The following is a 24705-nucleotide window of genomic DNA, read 5'->3' as shown; positions in this document are numbered from 1 at the left end:
TGCTCATTCAGGGTCTATGGCTAAAAGTATAAGAGCAGGACAGCCAGGCAACATGTAGAGGCATTGTAAAATCTCTCCTCTCCCTGATTTACATTCTGAAATGTATCACTGGTGGTGACATCTTTAGTCCTGCCAGGTGATCTGTACGGAATGTTAGTCACTGAGAGTTCTGTGCACAGAGAGAGTTATATGGCTTGCTTGGCAGTTGGAAAAAGCCATTATTTCCCACAATACAACGAGGTTCACAGACAGCAACCTGTCAGGACCATGGTCATGACATCACACTGTGGGAGGGAGTTTCACCCCAATATCAGTCATACAGACCTTCCCTGATGATCTGTTCGAGAAATGGTAAAGATTCCTCATGGGAAAGGGGGTATCAGCTACTGATTGGGATGAAGTTCAATCCTGGGTGACAGTTCCTCTTTAAAGGGGAACTGAAGTAAGAGGTATACGGAGGCTGCCATATTTATTTCCTTTTAATCAATACCAGTTGCCTGGCTGCCCTGCTGATCTATTTCTCTGCAGTAGTATCTGAATAACACCAGAAACAAGCATGCAGCTTGGGATCAGTGAATAATGGCGCACAGTGCCTATGCATAAAAATGGCGCCGCATTAAAAAGATACGCTTATCGCTATTTATCGTTAGTACTGCATAATAATGGCGCACAGGGAAAAAAGAAGAAAAACGGCACACACTAACGTTATTTATCAATAGCGCCCTACATAAGCCAAACTGCAGACGTTATTTAACTGCAAAACGGGGAATGGATTTAATGTAACACTGTCAAGGTTAGGGTTAGGCACCACTGGGGGGGTCTTAAGGTTAGGTACCACCAGGGGGGTCTTAGGGTTAGGCACCGCTAGGGGGGTCTTAGGGTTAGGCACCGCTAGGGGGGTCTTAGGGTTAGGCATCAACCAGGGGGGTCTTAGGGTTAGGCATCAACCAGGGGGGTCTTAGGGTTAGGCACCACTCAGGGGGGGTCTTAGGGTTAGGCACCACTCAGGGGGGGTCTTAGGGTTAGGCACCACCAGGGGGGGTCTTAGGGTTAGGCACCACCAGGGGGATCTTAGGGTTAGGCACCACCAGGGGGGTTTAGGGGTTAGGGATAGGTACAGAGAGGGTTCTGTGTGTTAACGTTACATAACAATAAGGCTTTAACCTTAAATAGCGATAAGCGGCAAACGGATTAGCGGCAACACCGTGCGCCAATATTCGCAGGCGCCATTTTCAGATGGATGCAGTCTTGTCAGATCTGACTTTAAAGTCTGAAACACCTGATCTGCTGTATGCTTGTTCAGGGGCTATGGCTAATAGTATTAGAGGCAGAGGATCAGCAGGGCTGCCAGGCAACTGGTATTGCTTAAAAGGAAATAAACATGGCAGCCTCCATATACCTCTCTCTTCAGTTCCCCTTTAAATTAAATATGTTGGCCTCCATATCCTTCTCACTTCAACCAAAACATTAAAGGGAACCTGATCAGTGTACATATTCCGACACATACATACAATGAACAATTTGCTAGGAAAGCGAGGAAAGAGATTTGGGAGGTAGCAGTGGGATGGTTGGGAGTTGTTTTGACTTTATACATCCACCTACACATCAGCCTCTCCTGTCTCCTCCACAAACCTTACAAGTCACCACTTCTTGCTGGAGATCTGCATGAAACATCACGACAGTGAAGTCTGCAGCACAAGGACTTATTGTATACCGGCCGCTCCAGCATGTATAATTTGTGAGGCCACCCCGGCCCTGCAGAAGCCAAACTCTCAGATGCAAATAAGATTATCAGGCGCAAATATGATTTTATGCTGAACGGTCAATGATTTCCATAGAGCCAGCACGACCCCTGGGGACTGGGGAGTCTTAAAGGACAAATATCCCTCTTTGGTGGGTTTTTGTTTTTGTTTTAATCCTGAAGGAGGCAAACCTCCAAGCAGGGCCGGTTCAAATAACAATTGGGCCCTAGGGCAAAATTAGCCTGGGGGCCCCCCAACAGACACCCCCGACCAAAAAGCGCCATTAGAGGCCCTTTTTGCAGCCAAATTTCCCTCCTGGGCCCCTGAGCTGGTTGCTGACCCTCCCCTAATCACCTCCCAACTTAACAGACTCTGCAGAGTCCCTGGGGAGCAACAGTTAACATGGGGAGGGACACCTTGGGGCCCCTACAAGCTCTGGGGCCCTGGGGCAATTGCCTATTTTTTCCTATAGTAGCTCCGGCCCTGCCTCCAAGTATAGCTCAGACTTCTACCTCTCCGTAGAGCCCTGCAAACAATGGCGCAGTCATTCCAGAGCGGCCCCTAGAGGGAGCTATAGAGCTCTCCAGAAAATATACAAATCAAAGTCAAATCAAAGATAGCTTTATTGGCATGACCAAGATTCATACAGGTATTGCCAAAGCAAGGAGAAAAGGGGGACATGGAAGGGGGGGGGGGGGTAGGGGGACAATGGCTAAGCAGTATGTGGACATTTTAACGTTTACAGTTCCCTTATGCTCCTCTCAGTCTGTGCGCAGCGATTGTAGCTGTGGATTCCTCTTCTCCCAGTAGGATATATGTTTTTCTCTCATCTTCTAATGTGAGAAAGTCTGGGAATAGTTCCAACAATTTCTTAAACTAAGTGTATACAACTTGGTATTGGTGTGCATGGACTCCATCTGGCCTAGCCACTGATGTAGCAATGTGTGAGATGTGAGGATGATTTGATCTGCTCCTTAAATGAATTGACTGCTTCCTGTAAAGTCCCCTCCCACCAATTACAATTCAGACTGGCTGTTTTTTTAATTTTCTCTCAGTTTTGTTTTTATTCTTCAGAAACTGTAAATAGAACCGCCAAGGCTAAGAGCTCATTATTAAAAGAAAAAAAACGAACTCTGGAGTTCGCTATGGTTTATTGTGAGCTCCTCTGAGGACAGTCAGTGACACAACTATGTACTCTGTACAGTGCTGCAGAAGATGCCAGTGCTATATAAATAAATACTGTACATAATAATAATAATAGTAATAATAATAATATGGTAGGATGTGAGACTAGGACAATGGTAGGGATTAGATTGTGAGCTCTTCTGAGGACAGTCGGTGACATGACTATGTAATGTGCTGCAGAAGATGTGAGAGCTAAATAAATACATAATAATAATAATAATAATATGGCAGGACATTAGACTATGACTATGGTAGGGATTAGATTGTGAGCTCCTGTGATGACAGTCAGTGACGTGACTATGTACTCTGTAAAGTGCTGCAGAAGATGTGAGTGCTATATAAATACATAATAATAATAATAATAATATGGCAGGACATTAGACTATGACTATGGTAGGGATTAGATTGTGAGCTCCTGTGATGACAGTCAGTGACGTGACTATGTACTCTGTAAAGTGCTGCAGAAGAGGCCGCTGCTATATAATAATGTCTATGCTATATAAATACATAATAATATATACATACCCAAAATATCAGCTACCTGCACTGAAGTCTAACACATCAGTGAGTTTTATAGGAGTTTTATAACTTTTATTGCAATTTTAATAGTAATTATTTTAAAAAATTATAGCTGTAACTTCAACAGCCCAAAACATAGAGGTGTTTTATCCACGCTCTAATATCATATAAATGATATCATTATTATTTCAGTGACCTGTATAGGAATCCTGCAGATTCCACAACTGAAGCGTTTAGAGGTATATTATTAGCACGGGGACGTCACTGCCAGCAAGGGACATCTGGCATCACCGGCCGCACCACGCGATGGCCCAGCACAACCTGCCAACTGTCACCAGGCAGCATGGTGTTAGGGCTGGAGCTGTTTGGCCTCAGAGAAGGAGAGGCGTCTGGTTCAGCAGACTGGCAGGGGGAATAGTGAAAGGTGTATTGTCTGGAGGTCACAGACGGAGCTACAGTCAGGGTGTGAAAGGTCACAGAGGCGCAGTCCCCGTCATTACGCGTTTTTCCTCTGCAGGGCAGGCTGGGTTCCCCCTCAGTTAATGTCCTGACCACGCACTGCCGTCTGCAGCCTCCTCCACCAAGGGCACGGCACAACTTAAACGGCCACGGTCACGGAAACCGTAACATTTAAAATACATGTAAACGTATACAACTAAGGAGTACATTTCTCCCAGAGTAAAACGAGTTATAAATTACTTTTCTCCTATATCGCTGTCACTTACAGTAGGTAGTAGAAATCTGACAGAACTGACAGGTTTTGCATTAGCCTATCTACTCATGGGGGATTCTCAGTGTTTTTATTTTATTTCAAAAACCCCTAGTGAATGGCAGTTGCTCAGTCAAGCTGCCACAATAGTGTGCAAACAGGTAGGTGTGTGTGTGTGTGTGTGTGTGTGTGTGTGTGTGTGTGTGTGTGTGTGTGTGTGTGTGTGTGTGTGTGTGTGTGGGGGGGGGGGGGGGGGTGGGGGGTAGTGGAAGGCAGCCTGCATCTTTGTATAGGTCCCTTCCAGGGATTACTTTTGTAAAAAAAAAAAAACACCACAACAGAATGCTAAAAATCCCCCATGAGGAGATGGACTAGTCAAAAATCTGTCAGTTCTGTCAGATTTCCAATACCTACTGTAAGTGATAGCAATATAGGAGAAAAGTAATTTATGGCTCGTTTTACTCTTATTTTTAAAATATTAGTTTATAAATGATTTAGTCCGTGTTTGCCCATTGTAAAAAACTTTTCCTTTCCCTGAGTTACATTGTGAAATGTATCCCTGGTGGTGACATATTTAGTCCTGCCAGGTGATCTGTACGGAATGTTTGTTTACTGAGAGAGCTATTCACAGAGGGAGATACTGCTAGCATGGCACTAGGAAAAACCCATTATTTCCCACAATGCAAAGAGGTTCACAGACAGCAAACTGTCGGGGCCATGGCCCTGACATCACACTGTGGAGGGGGTTTCACCATAGCATCAGCGGAACAGGTGTCCCTGAAAAGGTAAAGATTTCTCGTGGGAGAAATTATCGATATTTGAGAGTTGATCAGGAAATAGTGATTTGGGGGTTTTAACTGCCTTCTGCCACTGAGCAGAAATCTGATCATAGAATCAATTAGAATGCTGCCACCACTAGTTTTGTGCCCCTCAGTGTCAGTATACAAGGTTACCCGGCCAAAAGATCCTTCGCTGTTCCCTTTGCACTTTACCGATAAAAAGATCCGCCCATCAACTGGCTAGGTAAGAGGGCCCAAAAATATAATAACAAATAAAAAGTGTTTAAAAAAAAAAAGTAGACGAGTGTTGGCTTACCGCCAAAAAAGTACCAACCAATGGCTCAATAGTGATAAATGTGTATTAAGCACAGTAAAATAATTCACTAAGATCATGCTGGAGATAATAAGGCAAGAGAAAACTTACCTCCACACAGTAAGGCCTCAATTCACTAAACTTATCTCCTGTCTTTAATAACTCTTCTAGAGTTGTTACCATGGTGATAAGGCATGTAGTATTCAGGAAACATTTTACCTCATGCAAGCCTAAAGTTAACTCTTCTGTCTTTAAATTAACTCTCCAATCCTTAAAATAACTCCAGAGTTAAAGAGGAACTGTAACGACAAAACGGCCCCTGGGGTGTACTCACCTCGGGTGGGGGAAGCTTCAGGATCCTAATGAGGCTTCCCACGCCGTCCTGGGTCCCTCGGGGGTCTCGCTGTAGCCCTCCGTACAGCCGTGACGCAATATTTACCTTCCTGGCTCCTGCGCAGGCGCTCTGATGCCTCTCGGCGCCGAAGTAGGCGGAAATACCCGATCACCGTCGGGTCTGCTCTACTGCGCAGGCGCAAGTTTCCGGCGCCTGCGCAGTAGAGCGGACCAGACGGAGATCGGGTATTTCCGTCTATTTCCGTGCAGAAAGTCGCCACAGCGCCCCCGCTGGAGCCAGCAAAGGTAAATATTGAACTGACAGTCGGCACAGTCGCCGGCTGTTCGGAGGGCTGCGGTGAGACCCCCGTGGGACAGAGGACGGCGTGGGAAGCCTCATTAGGATCCGGAGGCTTCCCCCCACCCGAGGTGAGTACCCCCCAGGGGATCTTTTTAATGTTACAGAGTCTCTTTAAAGACAGGCTGTTAATTAGCTGCATGTGAAAATAACTACAGTGGAGGTAAATTAACTACAGAGGAGGTAAATTAACTACAGGAGAGGTAACTTAAGGAATGAAGAGGTAAGATAACTCTCTCACGTGTGGAGGTAAGTTTTCTCTTGCCTTATTATCTCTAGCATGATCTTAGTGAATTGAGGCCTTTAGAGAGTAATCTAATCTCTTTATTCCTTAACCTCCTTGCCGTTATAAAAAATTAGGCAAGGAGGCAGCGCTGCACTTTTTTTAAATTTTTTTTTTTTTAATCATCTAGCGAGCCCAGGGCTCGCTACATAATAGCCGCTGAGCGGCGGCATCCCCCCACCCACTCCGATCGCCTTCGGCGATCAGAGTATGCAGGAACTGCCGTTGAGAACGGGATTTCCTGCAGGGCTTCCCCGGTCGCAATGGCGACCGGGCGGGATGACGTCACCGACGTCATGGACGTCGTGACGTCAGAGGGAATCCCGATCCGCCCCTTAGCGCTGCCTGGCACGGATTGGCCAGGCTGCGCAGGGGTCTGGGGCGGGGGGGGCGGCTCGGCGCGGCGGGTAGCGGCGAATCGGCGGCGATCGCGTACTACACGCAGCTAGCAAAGTGCTAGCTGCGTGTAGGGAAAAAAAATTATGCAAATCGGCCCAGCGGGGCCTGAGAAATCCTCCTGCGCAGGTTACCCCGAACTGTGTTCGGGATAACCGGCAAGGAGGTTAAGTTACCTCCTCTGTAGTTACGTTACCTCCTCTGTAATTACGTTACCTCCTCTGTAGTTAAGTTAACTCCTCTGTAGTTAAGTTACCTCCTCTGTAGTTATTTTCACACGCAGTTAATAAACAGCCTGTCTTTAACTCTGGAGTTATTTTAAGGATCGGAGAGTTAACTTAAAGACAGAAGAGTTAACTTTAGGTTTGCCTGAGGTAAAATGTTTCCTGATTACGACATGCCTCATCACCATGGTAACAACTCTAGAAACGTTATTAAAGACAGGAGATAAGCTTAGTGAATTGAGGCCATTGTGTTTCGCAAGGGGTGACTGACTTCTTCAGGTAAATTCATTGACATGAAGAAGCGAGTCATCACTGGCGAAACGTGTTGTCTTTTACTGTGCACAGCAAACTTCTATTCTGTTACAACATTGGTTGGTACTCTTTTAGAGGTAAGCCAACATTTGCCTCCTTTTTAAACAGTGTTCATGTTATTTTTGTACGTCCCCTGCCGAGCCAGCACAGCTTTACTCCTGTTAAGGGGGACCTTTGGTTTAATGTTCATATAATCCTTATTTTTTTTGTTAGACAGTGGCCTTTAAGAGGAATCCCAGGCCTCTTCCCAACACGCTCAGATTAGTGGCTGCCTTTGTTGCAACCCGAGGTTTGCAAATATATTTTAGTGATTCTACTTATTATATCTCGTTTATATGGATATGCTACCCTATACTGGAATATCAGTGTCTTCTGTGGTTTTGCCCAGCTCTAGTTATTAGCCCTCCCAGTCAGTCGAAAGCCACACCTCCCTACAGGAGATTAACAGCCATAATAGGCTATCACTTAGCAGGGAGGCAGGGCTTAAACCAGCACAACACTCCCTCTCTCTCCCTGCATGTTTCAGACTCACTGAGCGGGAGGAATCATTAGTAGGTCATTGTGGTGGAGATGAAACCCGGTTAACTAGTGCATTCAACAACAAAAACACAGAATTTTAAAATTGCATTTGTAACAAAAAATTAAACTGTGACTTGTGCCACTTGAAGTATTAGAGGCAAACGATCAACAGGACTGCCAGGCAATGTGCATTATTTAAAAGGAAATAAACATGTCAGCCACCATATCCCACCCACCTTGGGTTCCAGCCATGTGCATGAGACTGCCATTAGACAGCAAATTTGCTGCCAGTTTAGGAACCCCCCTTACGGAATGATCCATGCAAGCTGTTTTTTATCTTATTGCCAGAGTATATGTTATGAATCTAGTCCAGAGTTTGCTGAATCACCCATGACCCTTAGGGATCAATACATATACCACCAGATATACACTTTAAAAATATACTTATCCTTTTAAATTGTAAGGGGTCCAAATTTCCTATAAAATTTTTTTATTTTTGTTAAATAACTCTACGCTTTCATACTGACATTTAGCAGAAAAAAATAACGTCTCCCCGTGTTGCGGCTGACCGTGCGCTCAGCGGATCAGCCCTGCCATTCTCTGTTCCCCCGACTCTACAGCAAGCACGGGCCTATGAAAACAAATAACCGTTAATATAATAAATACGTACGTAATCTAAACAGCTTCGTGGCATGCGGGGAGAAAAAAAATACTCCCCGACTCCCGAGGCAAACAGACCTGCGGTTGTGAATGCTCAAAGTTCAGGTGACTGAGTTTCTGATCTACGCAAATATAATTAAAGTACTTTTTTGTGCCATTAATAAAGAGATATTTGTACAGTATTTCCACTGCAGCACAAAGACCACCTTTATGTGGTAGAACTTTCGACCAGAGTCCAATTTATACAACAGTTTGTATTTTTAGCCTTGAACTGTTTTTGGATGGAGTCTGTGGAAAACGGAATACCCTCTCTGGTACCTCCTTTAAAAAGAAAAAGAAAAAAAGTGATAGATAGATTTCACTTAAAAAATATAACATTTTGGTTGTTGTGTTTTGTTTTCTTTCTTTTTAATGTAGGATTTGTGTTAACCCTCTGGATATAACAGATTATGCGGTCGGCGTAAAATATTTTCACACTCTAAGGAAAATCCCGTGTGGGATTAGGAGACGCCAGCGCTTGCTACAGCGCCACCTGCAGGAGATTGCTTTCCAAAAATTCACAGGCAAAGAGCAACTACAGACATTGTACGTTTTATTAATTGTAACATTCTTAATTAGATGTTTGATCAGACAAAAATGTCCGATTGATCGTAAATTGAAGTGTTTTTTTTTTATATGTATGATTGTAATTATGATCGATATTAGGAACAAAACAGTGAACTGCAATGTTGTTTTTTGGTCAGTCGATCGCAAAGTCCATCATAATAGCGATCGAAAGCAACATTGTATAGTGTATGCCCAGCTACAGATGCCTCAATGAAAAAGTAGCTCCCAAAGGTAGAGATGAGCCAAAATTTTCGAAATTTCGAACTGCTTTTATTACGAATGCGAAATTTAACATTACGACCCAAATTCGTAATTTCGTAATTAATTTTCAAATCGTAATTTACAATTTCGTAATCGAAATTTCACTCCCGTAATGACGAATTTCGTGTCTCCAACCGAAATTTTACTGTTTCAGGTTTGTAAGGGTTTCTATCCCTCTAGATGCCTAAAATGAATAGCACAGCCAGCCAGCCAGCCAGCCAGCCAGCCAGCCAGCCAGCCTCCTCCTCCTCCTCCTCCTCCTCCTCCTCCTCCTCCTCCTCCTCCTCCTCCTCCCTCCCTCTCTCTCTCTCTCTCTCTCTCTCTCTCTCTCTCTCTCTCTCTCTCTCTCTCTCTCTCTCTCTCTCTCTCTCTCTCTCTCTCTCTCTCTCTCTCTCTCTCTCTCTCTCTCTCTCTCTCTCTCTCTCTCTCTCTCTCTCTCTCTCTCTCTCTCTCTCTCTCTCTCTCTCTCTCTCTCCCCAGAGATCTGTAGTATTTCAAAACCATACTCACATTCATGACATGTCCAGGGATCAAACCCAGGCCAACCACATGGAAGACAGCTATGCTCACCACCATACCACCAAACACACACTAAATAGACTGCTAACCTAAATCTTACTTGTAGACAGTCATATGAGACACATGCTGGGTGCAGGGCTTTGTGATTGGACCATGGACCATGCGATAGAGTGAGGTGCAAAAATGAAATCATGCCTAGCAGAGGATGGTTTCACAATGCTAAATGCTAGGCTGGCTGTGGTGCAATTGGTTAGTGCGTCTGGCTGGTAACAGCAAGGTTACAGGTTCGATTCCATCCAGGCATGTCTTTTCCTTTTGCGTTCAACAGTTGTCCAAACAGAGCCAACAGAGCCCCAGATAGCCATGTAGAGTTAGGTCACAGCTAGCCTGGCTGTGGTGCAATTGGTTAGTGTGTCTGGCTGGTAACAGCAAGGTTACAGGTTCGATTCCATCCAGGCATGTCTTTTCCTTTTGAGTTCAACAGTTGTCCAAACACCGAGCACAAAGTTTTGCATGCGTAAAGTTTTACGCACGCAAAATACCCCATGGGGTTCAATGGCGCAGCGCGCGCACGCAAAAGGAAAAGACATGCCTGGATGGAATCAAACCTTGCTGTTACCAGCCAGACACACTAACCAATTGCACCACAGCCAGGCTAGCTGTGACCTAACTCTACATGGCTATCTGGGGCTCTGTTGGCTCTGTTTGGACAACTGTTGAACGCAAAAGGAAAAGACATGCCTGGATGGAATCGAACCTGTAACCTTGCTGTTACCAGCCAGACGCACTAACCAATTGCACCACAGCCAGGCTAGCTGTGACCTAACTCTACATGGCTATCTGGGGCTCTGTTGGCTCTGTTTGGACAACTGTTGAACGCAAAAGGAAAAGACATGCCTGGATGGAATCAAACCTGTAACCTTGCTGTTACCAGCCAGACGCACTAACCAATTGCACCACAGCCAGGCTAGCAGTGACCTAACTCTACATGGCTATCTGGGGCTCTGTTGACTCTGTTTGGACAACTGTTGAACGCAAAAGGAAAAGACATGCCTGGATGGAATTGAACCTGTAACCTTGCTGTTACTAGCCAGACACACTAACCAATTGCACCACAGCCAGGCTAGCTGTGACCTAACTCTACATGGCTATCTGGGGCTCTGTTGACTCTGTTTGGACAACTGTTGAACGCAAAAGGAAAAGACATGCCTGGATGGAATTGAACCTGTAACCTTGCTGTTACCAGCCAGACACACTAACCAATTGCACCACAGCCAGCCTAGCATTTAGCACTGTGAAACCATCCTCTGCTAGGCATGATTTCATTTTTGCACCTCACTCTATCGCATGGTCCAATCACAAAGCCCTGCACCCAGCATGTGTCTCATATGACTGTCTACAAGTAAGATTTAGGTTAGCAGTCTATTTAGTGTGTGTTTGGTGGTATGGTGGTGAGCATAGCTGTCTTCCATGTGGTTGGCCTGGGTTTGATCCCTGGACATGTCATGAATGTGAGTATGGTTTTGAAGTACTACAGATCTCTGGGGAGAGAGAGAGAGAGAGAGAGAGAGAGAGAGAGAGAGAGAGAGAGAGAGAGGAGGAGGAGGAGGAGGAGGAGGAGGAGGAGGAGGAGGAGGAGGAGGAGGAGGAGGAGGAGGAGGAGGAGGAGGAGGAGGAGGAGGAGGAGGAGGAGGAGGAGGAGGAGGAGGAGGAGGAGGAGGCTGGCTGGCTGGCTGGCTGGCTGGCTGGCTGGCTGGCTGGCTGGCTGGCTGGCTGGCTGTGCTATTCATTTTAGGCATCTAGAGGGATAGAAACCCTTACAAACCTGAAACAGTAAAATTTCGGTTGGAGACACGAAATTCGTCATTACGGGAGTGAAATTTCGATTACGAAGGCATCTAGAGGGATAGAAACCTTTGCAAACTTTAAAATACTAAATTTCGTAATCGTAATTACGAAAATTTGCGTAATTTGCGAAAATTACGAAATTTTGATTACTGCTAAAATCGTAATTGTAGTAATTTCGCGAAATTTCGGAAATTCGTAATTAGGTCATTACGCTCATCCCTACCCAAAGGCAACCAGAGACGCCGGAATCCTAAAAAGAAAAAAAGATTTTATACATACCTGGGGCTTCTTCCAGCCCCATAAGCCTGCATCGCTCCCACGCTGCCATCCTCCGCTTCCTGGATCGCCGGTACCAGGTCCCGTCACTTCCGGCGGACGCGGCCAAATGTCCGCATGAGCAGGGGCTCCCTTCATACCCTTACGCGTGCGGCTGCACAGTATGCAGCCTCACGCATAAGGGTATGCCGGGAGCCCCTGTGATGCGGACAATTGTCCGCGTGCTGCCGCCGACTGGCTGAAACTACGGGACCCGGTACCGCCGGATACAGGAAGCGTAGGAGGACAGCGTGGGAGCGATTCGTGCGTATGGGGCTGGAGAGGAAGCCCCAGGTATGTATAAAATCCTCTTTCTGGGGACTCTGGTTCCCTTTAAGTTGTAGCAGTTACTGCAATTAACTTTAAAAGTACCATGCCAGCACAAAAAGTAAACAGGCAGGTTCACATGGGCGTCTGCTGAGCTTCCGCTTAGCGTTTCGTTCAAACGCTGTGCTTTTCCCCAACCCCCAAGAATGCCAGCATTTAACAGCTTAACTTTTAATGGCTTTTGAAGGCTTTTAATGGTTTTCAGGAGAGTGTTGCTTTTTCTGGGCCTTTGCAGGAAGTATATGGGAAGGCTGGGCTTTTATGGGCTTTCTTTGGCTTTTATGGGCTTCCATTGGCTTTTGCTGACTTTCAAACGCCTTCTAGAAGCTGCATGTTGCTTTTGAGATGAGACGAGATGCTGGGATCAACTGCCAGACTTTCATGAAAGCCTGCAAAAGCTTGTAGTAAACGCTCCCATTCACTTGCATGGGAGGGCGGTAGATCCCTAAAAACGTTACTTTAAAAACGCTGCGTTTAATGCCAGCAAAACGTCCGTGTGAACCAGCCCAAAATCTGACAGAACCGACAGGTTTTGGTCCAGTCCATCTTGTCACGGGAGATTCTCAGAAAGCATTTCCTGAAAGGCAGTTACTAATTCTAACTGCCCAAATAGTGAGTAGGGAGGCTGGCAACTTATTTTGGCAGTTAGGGCTGGTTCAGACGGACGTCTGCGTGGCGTTGCGTTTGGGGGCGTTGCAGCGGCTGCGCGGTCAGGCTTTCAGTAGCCTTTGCGTCGCGTTCTGATGCAATCGCGTTTTTTCTTCTCATAGGGGGACATTAGCCGTCGCGGTTGGCCGCCCTCTGTAAGCTACATGTCGCTTCCAGGGGCAGCTCGAACGCTAGCGAAAATCGGGACCCGAACGCCACGTTCGTGTAAACGCGCGTGAAAGCTTGGTACAAACGCTGCCATTCACTTGAATGGGAGCGTTTAACGCCAAGCCCTGAACGCTGGCTGTAAACGTTACGCAAGCGTCCGTCTGAACCAGCCCTAAATCTGCTGTTCAGAACATGCTTTTCAAAACAAAGAAAACCCTGAAAATCCCCCATGAGGACATGGACTAGTCCAAAAGCTGTTGGTTCTGTCAGATTTTAACTGCCTACTTTTTTTTTTTTTTTTTTTTTATTGCTGGAGCGGTCTTTTAGCATCACAGATGGCAGGCACATATAAAAGGTCAATTTATATGTAAGTTTTGGCGTTCCATTTTAAAAAGAAAAATGTGGTAAAAATTACTCAAAAATAATTGAAAAAGTTATAATATTACAAATATTACAAACTTTTTAAATTTAATTATGGAACAAATAAGCAGAATATAGCCATACTGCTTGTGCAGCACTGGATTTTTTTTTTTCTTATATAATAAATATAATTGCAGATATTTATTTGTGTTTCTTTTTAGTTACTGAAGGTTGGACTTTTCTATGCAGCATGCTCTGCCTGCAATATGTCAACTGAAAGGATGACACCTGCTGGCCATACTGTTTACTACAACGCCATACAGAAAATCTCTGCCAGAGCATGCCTAGATTTTATGCTGTTTGAGGATTGCATGAAAGGCACATCCGGGAATTTCTAATGATGAGCTGGAGATATTGACAGTCCATCTGTCTTCTTCATGTTAAAAAAATGTTTGTATTCAAAATCTGGCAATATTTTAGTTTATTTTTTCTACAGAGCAGTGGAGAGTAAGTTCTTCTCTCCGACTTTTAGTGTTTTCTCTGTTTTTGCTGCAAAGATTCCTCATCATTTATAATGTCTCAATTACATGGTCAGTAAGGAAATCTTACTTCCTGGACCTAGACTCCGCCTTCCTAAACATGATGCATGCTCCCTCCCACAAAACCACTCAGACGCACCTGTATCTCAAGTGCAGTGCATCCCAGTGTGTGAATGTGCCTGTGCAGTGCACCCAGTGTGTGAATGAGTCTGCGCAGTGCACCCAGTGTGTGAATGAGTCTGCGCAGTGCACCCAGTGTGTGAATGAGTCTGCGCAGTGCACCCAGTGTGTGAATGTGCCTGCGCAGTGCACCCAGTGTGTGAATGTGCCTGCGCAGTGCACCCAGTGTGTGAATGTGCCTGCGCAGTGCACCCCGTGTGTGAATGAGTCTGCGCAGTGCACCCCGTGTGTGAATGAGTCTGTGCAGTGCACCCCGTGTGTGAATGAGTCTGTGCAGTGCACCCCGTGTGTGAATGAGTCTGTGCAGTGCACCCCGTGTGTGAATGAGTCTGTGCAGTGCTCCCCGTGTGTGAATGAGTCTGTGCAGTGCGCCCCGTGTGTGAATGAGTCTGTGCAGTGCACCCCGTGTGTGAATGTGTCTGCAGTGCACCCCGTGTGTGAATGAGTCTGTGCAGTGCACCCCGTGTGTGAATGAGTCTGTGCAGTGCACCGTGTGTGAATGAGTCTGTGCAGTGCACTGTGTGTGAATGAGTCTGTGCAGTGCACCCCGTGTGTGAATGAGTCTGTGCAGTGCACCCCGTGTGTGAATGAGTCTGTGCAGTGCACCCCGTGTGTGAATGAGTCTGTGCAGTGCACCCCGTGTGTGAATGAGTCTGTGCATTGCACCCCGTGTGTGAATGAGTCTGTGCAGTGCGCCCCGTGTGTGAATGAGTCTGTGCAGTGCACCCCGTGTGTGAATGTGTCTGCAGTGCACCCCGTGTGTGAATGTGTCTGTGCAGTGCACCCCGTGTGTGAATGAGTCTGTGCAGTGCACCCCGTGTGTGAATGAGTCTGTGCAGTGCACCCAGTGTGTGAATGAGTCTGTGCAGTGCAGTGTGTGTGAATGAGTCTGTGCAGTGCACCCCGTGTGTGAATGTGTCTGCAGTGCACCCCGTGTGTGAATATGTCTGTGCAGTGCACCCCGTGTGTGAATGAGTCTGTGCAGTGCACCCCGTGTGTGAATGTGTCTGCAGTGCACCCCGTGTGTGAATATGTCTGTGCAGTGCACCCCGTGTGTGAATGAGTCTGTGCAGTGCACCCCGTGTGTGAATGAGTCTGTGCAGTGGTAGAGTGGTACCCAAGTAAATAGACACATTACTTAGAAAATGAGAATATACGCAAATCTAGGCATGAAGAAAGAATGCCAGGCTGCGCAACAGAGGAAGTCGGCAGGTAGGTTTCATATTTGTAAGAAATGTACCTTTAAAGGAAAAATCTTGGTCAGCAAGATGGCGATGATTAAAGGCAGAGGATTAGCATGACAGCCAGGAAAAATGGCAGGAAATCAACAATGACGGCCTCCACATTTCTCTTACTGCAGATCTCCCATAAACCATGAAAGGAACTGGAAGATCTGCTTTGCATTTTGTCTGTTCACACAACCCCAGCCTGCCGGGACCCCAAGTGGCCGTCCTGGATCCGTCCCAGACCCAGCAGCAACTTGTCATGACTGGGGGGTGCTGAGCAGGCTCGCAGGGGGGGGGGGGGTGAACGCTGGGGCAGAGGCCTATCCAGTCAATCAGTAGTCTCTATACTATGACATCATAGGGTAGACAAGGTTTTTCAGAGACTCCCAGCCGTCAATGAGCTCACACATGAGAATAAGTAGGACTGCTAGAATCGCTTCTGTAGCCTCGCTGCTGCCAAAAGGGTAAAAAAAAAACACACACAAAAAAGAAAGCAGCATATAACAGCAAAAAGACATGAAGAACAACGGCCATGGAGCCAAACCCTAGGAAAAGTTTGTATTTTTCCCTGGATAGTCGGGAAACCGGTCAGGAAAATTGGGGGATTTCAACGCTACCTGTATCCCCACTAGAAAAGTTGTTTGTCTCACTTCCTGTCTCTGGGACCTCTGTAGAGCTTTGCGGCAATCATATGAAAAATGGTAGTCGAAGGAAAAGGAAGTGAGGCCAAAAAATAATGAGCAGGGATCCTAACGCTATGTCCCCTGACGTTGCTGAAGTGACCATTACTGATATGTCACCAAGGCGCCAATCATCACAAAAAATGTGACCATGACAAGTGACCAAAGTCAGGCAATTTGCCCAATTCATCCGACGAATCAACTCAGACGACTGTTGGGTAGATACTGTACAATCAGTCGTGTGTGTATAATGTCGTTTAAATTACATTATTCTACAGAATGCACTTAGGTTATGCATGTCACTTCCAGCATTGGAATAAGTTAGTTGTTTGCAATCTGGGTGTGCAGACAACGTAATTGGAAAGACACATTTGTCTTTTGTCGCTAGTAAAGTCGTCTTACATTGGTCGTTTGTTTGCGTTAAAGGCTTAAAGCTGCGTACTCACCGGCCAACGGCTCCTGCGACGTCCTCTTGACGGCGGTCATCAGCAATGCCTCTTCCTGTCGGCGGGTTAAGCGCGAGGTCACGCGACGTGCACAGCAATGCGAGCGAGACTTCTAGCTATTGCGGTACTTTTCGCTGTGTCGTCGTGGATCTCAAAGATCCGCCGTGTCGGTCTTTCGTCATCGGTGCGACGATGAGCGTCATTCGCATCATGCGCCTGTACCCACCTTGCGACATAGTGTAAAAATCGCAGGTCGTCGGGAAAATCGCCAGGTGGGTACTAGACTTAAGGCACTGCAAACAACATTGCCCCATACTCACGTGAACATGTGTGTGGGGGGCAGGGGAGTGATAGGCCACGCCTCTCTGCTGATAGCCAATCAAGTCTCAATTAAAGGGGGAGTGTAGGTTGGGTGGGGTGAACGATATATTTTATTTTTTGTAACTAAACATTTTTCTTTCATACAGTATTCATTTAAAAATGTACCATTAAACACCTACAGGAAAACATTTAATTGATGATATTGACCTTCAATCTCCAACACAAGCCTCAAACTACTCTTAACTGCTGCATTGAGCATAAACGTAACCTTGAGGCCTCTTTCACAGTGTGACTTTAAAGTCGCAAGTTAGAAAATGTTTCAATGGAGACTAACGGTGGCCTAGTGGTTCGCTCTCTCGCCTTGCAGCGCTGGGTCCCTTGTTCGAATCCCAGCCAGGGCACTATCTGCAAAGAGTTTGTATGTTCTCTCCGTGTCTGCGTGGGTTTCCTCCGGGCGCTCCGGTTTCCTCCCACATTCCAAAAACATATGGATAAGTTAATTGGCTCCCCCTAAAAATTGGCCCTAGACTACAGTACTTACACTACATAATATGGCAATGGTAGGGATTAGATTGTGAGCTCCTTTGAGGGACAGTTAGTGACAAGATATATATATACATACACTGTACAGCGCTGCGTAATATGTCAGCGCTATATAAATACTAAATAATAATAATAATAATAACGCACAGCAATACTAAGGGTGTGCGACATTCACAGTGCGCACGTTGCATTTGTGTGTAGCGTTATTAGAAAGTGCTGCATGCAGTGCGTTATACACGTTGTTAGCTGCGTTGGACTGTTTGCACATGCTCAGTAATGACCTGGAAGCATACTTTTCATTGCCTGTATGCCCTACTGTATGCGACAATAACGAGACATTACGTTGCATTGGGACTTTTTTGGGGCGTTGCATTGTAATTTGCGTTGCGACTTTAACGTCGCAATGTCCTACTGTGAAAGAGGCCTTAAAGGGTCACTTAATTCATCAAAAAAAAAAAATGGGTATTACTCACCTGGGACTTCCAATATCCCCCTGCAGCTGTCCGGTACCCACGCCGTCTCCCTCTGATCCTCCTGTCCCCGCCGGCAGCCACTTCCGGCTTCGGCGACAGGAGCCGACAGGCTGGGAACGTGGCAATGGCGCCCTCTATGCTGCTATATGGTATATGAAAGTGTCCCTTTAAGGACAACTGAAGCAAGAGGGATATGGAGGCTGCCATATTTATTTCCTTTTAAATAATACCAGTTGCCTGGCAGCCCTGCTGATATATTTGGCTGCAGTAATAACACCAGAAACAAGCATGTAACTGATCCTGTCAGATCTGACAATAATTCCAGAAACACCTGATCTACTGCATGCTTGTTCAGGGTCTACGGCTAAAAGTGTTAAGAGGCAGAGGACCAGCAGGACTGCCAGGCAACTGGTATTGCTTAAAATAAAATAAATATGGCAGCCTCCATATTACTCGACCTTCAGTAGTCCTTTAAAGGCAAGCCAAATACTTGTGAATCTTCATACTAACGCTAATCTCACATCTAATAGGGGTGATGGCACTGGTGCCTCAAATCACCCATACATTCATAAAAAAGGTACCAGGAAAAATAGCACCCAAAGTACTTGCAAGAAAAACAAAACAGAAATGAAATGATCTAAGTGAGATAAGTGAGACTGGGAATGACTGAGATTAAACAACATTGCTTTGCTTGTATTTTATATGGAAGCAAAACACTGCAGGCCCTGGAGCGCCGCGTCAGCGCACAGAAGGGGGATAGTTCTAATGACTGCACAGAGGTGTGTAAGTGTAGCCAAAACAGGAAGCGCATATACAAGAATAAAAAAAATAAAGAAAAACACTGTCATCTCTACCAGCAAAGTAAAGTGTGGCGTTAGATTAACTCTTTACATGTCAGGCATGACAAGGTGTCTGAATATATACCGATTATCGTATAATATATATATATACATTTTTATTGTATATAACTGATGCAGCAAGTGGCGCTGACAATCTGCTGTATCATCGTCCACTCCACTTATGCGACATGTCCCTTTAAGGCAAGGATAAATGGTTACACAGCGGTAGGCGGTACCGCGTCAGAAAGAGGTTGGTTTTAGCAGGTGACAATTTTTGGGGGGGCTAATTAAATATACTGATGGATTCAGGCAAGTCTAAAGATGCCCCTTAACAGTACAATCTCCTGCACGATCAACCATATGATCGATCTGATATTGTGTATGGTGCCCTTTAGCGGTCCGATCTCCTGCACGATCAACCATACGATCGATCTGATATTGTGTATGGTACCCCTTAACGGTACAATCTCCTGCATGATCAACCATACGATCGATCTGACACTGTGTAAAAAGCCCACTAACGGAACAGTTTCCCTCTGATCCAATCGTTGCGATCAATTGGAAAGGATCAAGCCGGCCCGGAAAAATGATAAGCAACCCAATCCGACAAAGAGAATAGTTTGGAAATATTGGATAGATGGAACTATTGGTAAAACGATTGTGTGTTGTGGTCAATCAGCACTATCAATGGTATGAAATCGATCGTAGGGTCGATCGTTCAGGAGATTGTACCATTAAGGGTGTCAATTGATGACAAAACGATTGTTCCTTCAATACCACATTTTGTATCAATTCTAATCGGATTGCTTATCACTTTCCCCTCCGTGGGTGGACCCAAATGATTGTTTCTGATTGATCAGACTGTCGATTGTTTGGGAATTGTATGGTTACTGGTCGCCTTCAGAATGCTTTTCTTCAGGCGATGTCCTGCCAATGAAAGAAAGCAGGTCTGGTTAAGCTGACCACTAACGGTCCAATTTCTAGCGAAAAATAATTCGAGCAATCAGAAATTCTGATCGGATTAGTTGTAAATAATCTCAGTTGACGGGCACAATCGATAATGAACGATTATAAAAACAATCGTCCAACTGAATTTTCGTCGAACCAAAATTTGGATTTTCTTGTTTGTCTTGATAGATAGGAAGCAATGATTGGTTAGTAGATGGTGTAGTGAACGATTTTTCGTCCGATAAGAATTTCTGATTGCTCGAATGATTTTTCGCTAGAAATTGGACCGTTAGTGGCCACCTTTAAAACAGCAGGTCTGGTTACGACAGCACAGGGATGACGAGGGGTTAACATGAAGCGCTTCGGGGTCTGGGGAAGTAAAAAGCAGGCAGAGGTAGCCTTGAAGTTGGCAGTCGCCCCCCTCCAGCCCTCTTTCCATCTCCAGCCCCAGAGCTCAGCCTCAGACGGTCGCCAACCTTCTTACCTGTGTCCAAACTACTGACACGAGTTCACTGGGCCCTTAAAGCGGCGACGCCAAGCTGGCTGGCCGGGTCCCAAGAATAGCTGTCTGCAGCGCACGCCGTCCAAGCTGCCTACTTTATGGGCATAACATGTGGGACCCACCAGTCTGCTGTGATATGTATTACTACTGCTGCTGCCACTGCTACTACTACTGCTCACTGTGTGTTAACCCTCTACCCTCCAGACTCCTCCAACTGCCCAGCTCACATAGACATTCCTGGCATGCTTCTGCGCCAGCTGTGCCTGTACTCATCACTGTACCGTCATACGCCTGTCCTCTCTGCCACAACAGCCATCTGGGGCACACAGCTTACACTCTAATGGCGGGAGCACTACAGAAACAGCATTGCCTGGCTATTTCTAATTATTTATATCAGTGGCTCTTTCTAAGAATGCCAAAAACGGACTGACGTACCGTTCCCAAAATAAATCGCTCATTAACCTCTGGATCCAAAAATAGACCTGAAATCCCATTGTGGATCAACTGTACAAACTCCAAATAACGCTACAACACATCAGCCTAGAAAAAGTCTATGACAAGGAATTACCAGAAGAAAGAAAGAGAGGCATGGATAGATAGATAGACAGATAGATAGAAGACATATTGAGATAAGCAGATGTGAAATAGTGAAAAAGATATTTAGATGTGTACATGAGAAGATTTATAGACCATTTTGTTATGAATTATGATTACTATAATGATAATTATGTTTTTATATAGCACTGATATCTTTCTACCACAGTCATAGTCTTAGTCTAATGTCCTATCATAGTATTATTATTATTATGTATTTATATAGCACTGACATCTTCTGCAGCACTTTACAGAGTACATAGTCATGTTACTGACTGTCCTCAGAGGAGCTCACACTCTAATCCCTACCATTGTCATAGTTTAATGTCCTATTGTATTATTGTATATGTATATAGCACTGAAACCTTCTGCAGCACATTACAGAGTACATAGACCGGTCACTGACTGTCCTCAGAAAGCTCACAATCTAATCCCTGCGAGTCATAGTCACAAGCCCTACCATATAACTGTATTATTATGTGTTCATATAGTAATAGCAGTGACATCTCCTGCGGCACTTTGAGTCGTTTTTATAAACTATTTTTTATTCATTATGATTATTACTAGAATTATAATTATGCATTTTTATAGCATTCACACCTTCTGCAGCACTGTACAGAGTACATAGTCATGTCACTGACTGTCCTCAGAGGAGTTTACAATCTAATCCCAACCATAGTCATAGTCTAATGTCCTACCATATTTATTATTATTTTTATTATTATGTATTTATATAGCACTGACATCTTCTGCAGCACATTACAGAGTACATAGTCATGTCACTGACTGTCCTCAGAGGAGCTCACAATCTAATCCCTAGCATTGTCAAAAAAACAATTTTGGGAGGCAAATTAACTTATAACTGCCCAGTGGAAACGCATGCAGATATGGGGAGACTTATAGATAGATAGATAGATAGATAGATAGATAGATAGATAGATAGATAGATAGATAGATAGATAGATAGATAGATAGATAGATAGATAGATAGGATAGATAGATATAGATAAAACAGATATATGAAAGAGCGTAGGGACAGACTATGAAATTAACACCCCCCACTGAGCACAGACCAGCAGTTATAGATGTAACAATATTCTATTTATGCATAAACACCTCCATATAAACACCGTGTAACTGAACACAGATGTACAAATAAACAGGGAAGGAACACGGAACAATAAATATTCTGTGTGCTGCAGGGAGAGAGACGCACGTGCTGCCGCCCGGACTGCAGGGAGACCAGTGACACGGGAGGGGGGAGCGCACAAACCGCACAGAGAGCAGGCATAACCCGCTGCTGGAGGAGGGAGGGGGGTCGGGACACCGGCAGGTAGCAGACAGGATCCTAGCGACAGGGTGACAGCCGGGGTCACTGGAGCGCCCAGGGGTAACTAGGTCACCAGACAGAAACTTGCCTCTATTGACTATCGCACGTGTGGGGTGACAATGACCACAGCACCAGTGTCAGGACAGCAGGGGACATGGAAATATCACCAGGGACAATAGAAAAATACAGTAGTGATACTCAGAGTGACACCACAGGGTACAATGACAGTAGTTGCACATGTGACATGCACAGGGACAGGGGGACAGTGGGGTGACATTACCACAGATATTACTGTCACACTTGATTATACAGGACAATCAGAGGTGACAGACAGTGCAGTGACAATGGCAGAGAGGGGGCACAAAGTTCAGGAATAGGAGAGGGGTAATAATAACTTCAGCAATGCGAATCCCTCCCAAAGTGGCATCTTCCCCTGATTTCATATCACTGCTGCCCCCCTCAGGTGCTCTGCGGGGGGGGGGGGGGGGGTACTTTTGGCAATGGCAGGAGATGTCATTTTGTCACTCCACGATGCAGTGACAACCAGAAAATAACTCAGGAACTGGCGGGGTAGAGGGAATTTAGTACACACCTACCAGAGAGCTGCTGCTGTAGTGACAGATGGTGACAACAGTGACAATACCGCAGCAGTGACAGCACGGGGATGACAGTAAGTGACATTAGAGAGGGACAACACAGTGGCTTGCGGGTCAGATACATGTGACAATCTCCTGAGCGAGGCAGGACAATCAGGAGGAGAAACAGGCTGCAGGAGGGAAGGGGACAATGACAGCCCTGCGAGAGGTGGAAAGTGGTGACAATTACCAGGAGTGACATAATACACTGATAGCAGCGTGACTGTCCCATTAGTGGTGCAAAGTGACAGGGACATCACCCAAGAAACCGGAGTGTCACCCTCACCAGTGGGGACAACTTTATCACAGAGTCCCAAGTGACAAAAAAGTTTAAATAAAGTTATGCTTCCACAAGTGACACACACACAGGGACAGTCTCTCCGCCAGTGCAGAGATGTCACAACAGGCTAACAGTGACACACAAACAGAAGTAACAAAGTATACAAGGGATGACAACATACAGCAAACTTCACAATAGCGCTAAAAAAAAGTGGCACTTCTAGGTGTTCAAGTGACAGCAAAAAGTGACACTTCCAACCATCAGGAGCACAAAGTGACAACAGCACACAAGGTACAAGTGACAACAGGGCTAAAAAGTAGCACATCCAGCACAGGCAACAGGCAGAGAGTAGGGGGACAGTCACAGCAGGCTATAGTGACACTAACACCAGTGACAACACAAAGTATATAAAGCAGTCATTGTACAGAGAAGTCACTGCCATGCTCACAAGTGACAGGCAGGGACACCATAAAGTCTCAGCAAGAGGTACAAAGTGTGACTTTGTAGCACAGAACAGCAGCCAGGCAGCGCTGGGAGCAGTAAGTCACTGACACACACTGACACACACTGACACACACTGACAGTCAGGCACCTACCTGTAGGATCCAGTGGAAGGTCTCCCCCACCAGAGGGAAGCCCATAGAGCCCTTGGGAATGGGCAGCTTGCAGCTCTTGTCCCGGGTGGCCGCCCAGCGCAGTTGCCAGAGTTGTTGGGACACGGCGACCAGCAGCGCCACGGACACCAGGCAGGCGACCAAGGTGGTCAGCGCCGAAACCAGGTCAAAGCTATCAAACAGCATGGTGAGCCAGAGAAGGAAACAGAAGACCGACAGCAGCAGCAGCGCCCGGAGGAGGAGAGGAGCCGAGGCTCAGCAGCAGCAGCACCTGGGGGAGGAGAGCAGCGGAGAGTCACTCATCCCTGTACACAGCAGCCAGTGTGTGAGCTCTCCAGGTACCAACACTGCCCTATATATAGAGGCGGGGAGGCTGCGGCTACACTCTCTACTGGCTGCACAGAGCCTGTCCCCCAACCCCAAACTACACTGCCTGGAGGAGGAGAGACTTGCTACTACACCTAATACTATATATACACTGCACCTATCACTGTGTACTGCCACTTCACTGCCTGGAGGAGGAGAGACTGCTGCTACTACACCTAACACTATATACACTGCACCTATCACTATGTACTGCCATTTCACTGCCACTACACTGCCTGGAGGAGGAGAGACTGCTGCTACTACACCTAATACTATATACACTGCACCTATCACTATGTACTGCCACTACACTGCCTGGAGGAGGAGAGACTGCTGCTACTACACCTAACACTATATACACTGCACCTATCACTATGTACTGCCACTTCACTGCCACTACACTGCCTGGAGGAGCATAGACTGCTGCTACTACACCTATCACTATATACACTGCACCTATCACTATGTACTGCCACTACACTGCCTGGAGGAGGAGAGACTGCTGCTACTACACCTAACACTATATACACTGCACCTATCACTGTGTACTGCCACTTCACTGCCTGGAGGAGGAGAGGCTCTGCAGCTACTACACCTAACACTATATACACTGCACCTATCACTATGTACTGCCACTTCACTGCCTGGAGGAGGAGAGGCTGCTGCTACTACACCTAACACTATATACACTGCACCTATCACTGTGTACTGCCACTACACTGCCTGGAGGAGGAGAGACTGCTGCTACTACACCTAACACTATATACACTGCACCTATCACTGTGTACTGCCACTTCACTGCCTG

The 24705-nt window shown here is 46.0% G+C and overlaps 1 protein-coding gene across 1 annotated transcript in view; it reads right to left on the bottom strand.

The window, feature by feature from the left end:
* Positions 1 to 23933, bottom strand: part of CYP26B1 (cytochrome P450 family 26 subfamily B member 1) — a 61631-nt gene extending 37698 nt beyond the window's left edge. Inside the window, exon 1 of the mRNA XM_068274286.1 lies at positions 23517 to 23933. Coding sequence (XP_068130387.1) covers positions 23517 to 23720 — 204 coding nt within the window. The 5' untranslated portion in view covers positions 23721 to 23933. The remainder of the gene's footprint in view (positions 1 to 23516) is intronic.
* Positions 23934 to 24705: the final 772 nt, after the last annotated feature.

Source organism: Hyperolius riggenbachi, chromosome 1, assembly GCF_040937935.1.
Source record: "Hyperolius riggenbachi isolate aHypRig1 chromosome 1, aHypRig1.pri, whole genome shotgun sequence".
Classification (NCBI taxonomy): Eukaryota; Metazoa; Chordata; class Amphibia; order Anura; family Hyperoliidae; genus Hyperolius; species Hyperolius riggenbachi.
This window is presented reverse-complemented; position numbering and strand designations above follow the sequence as displayed.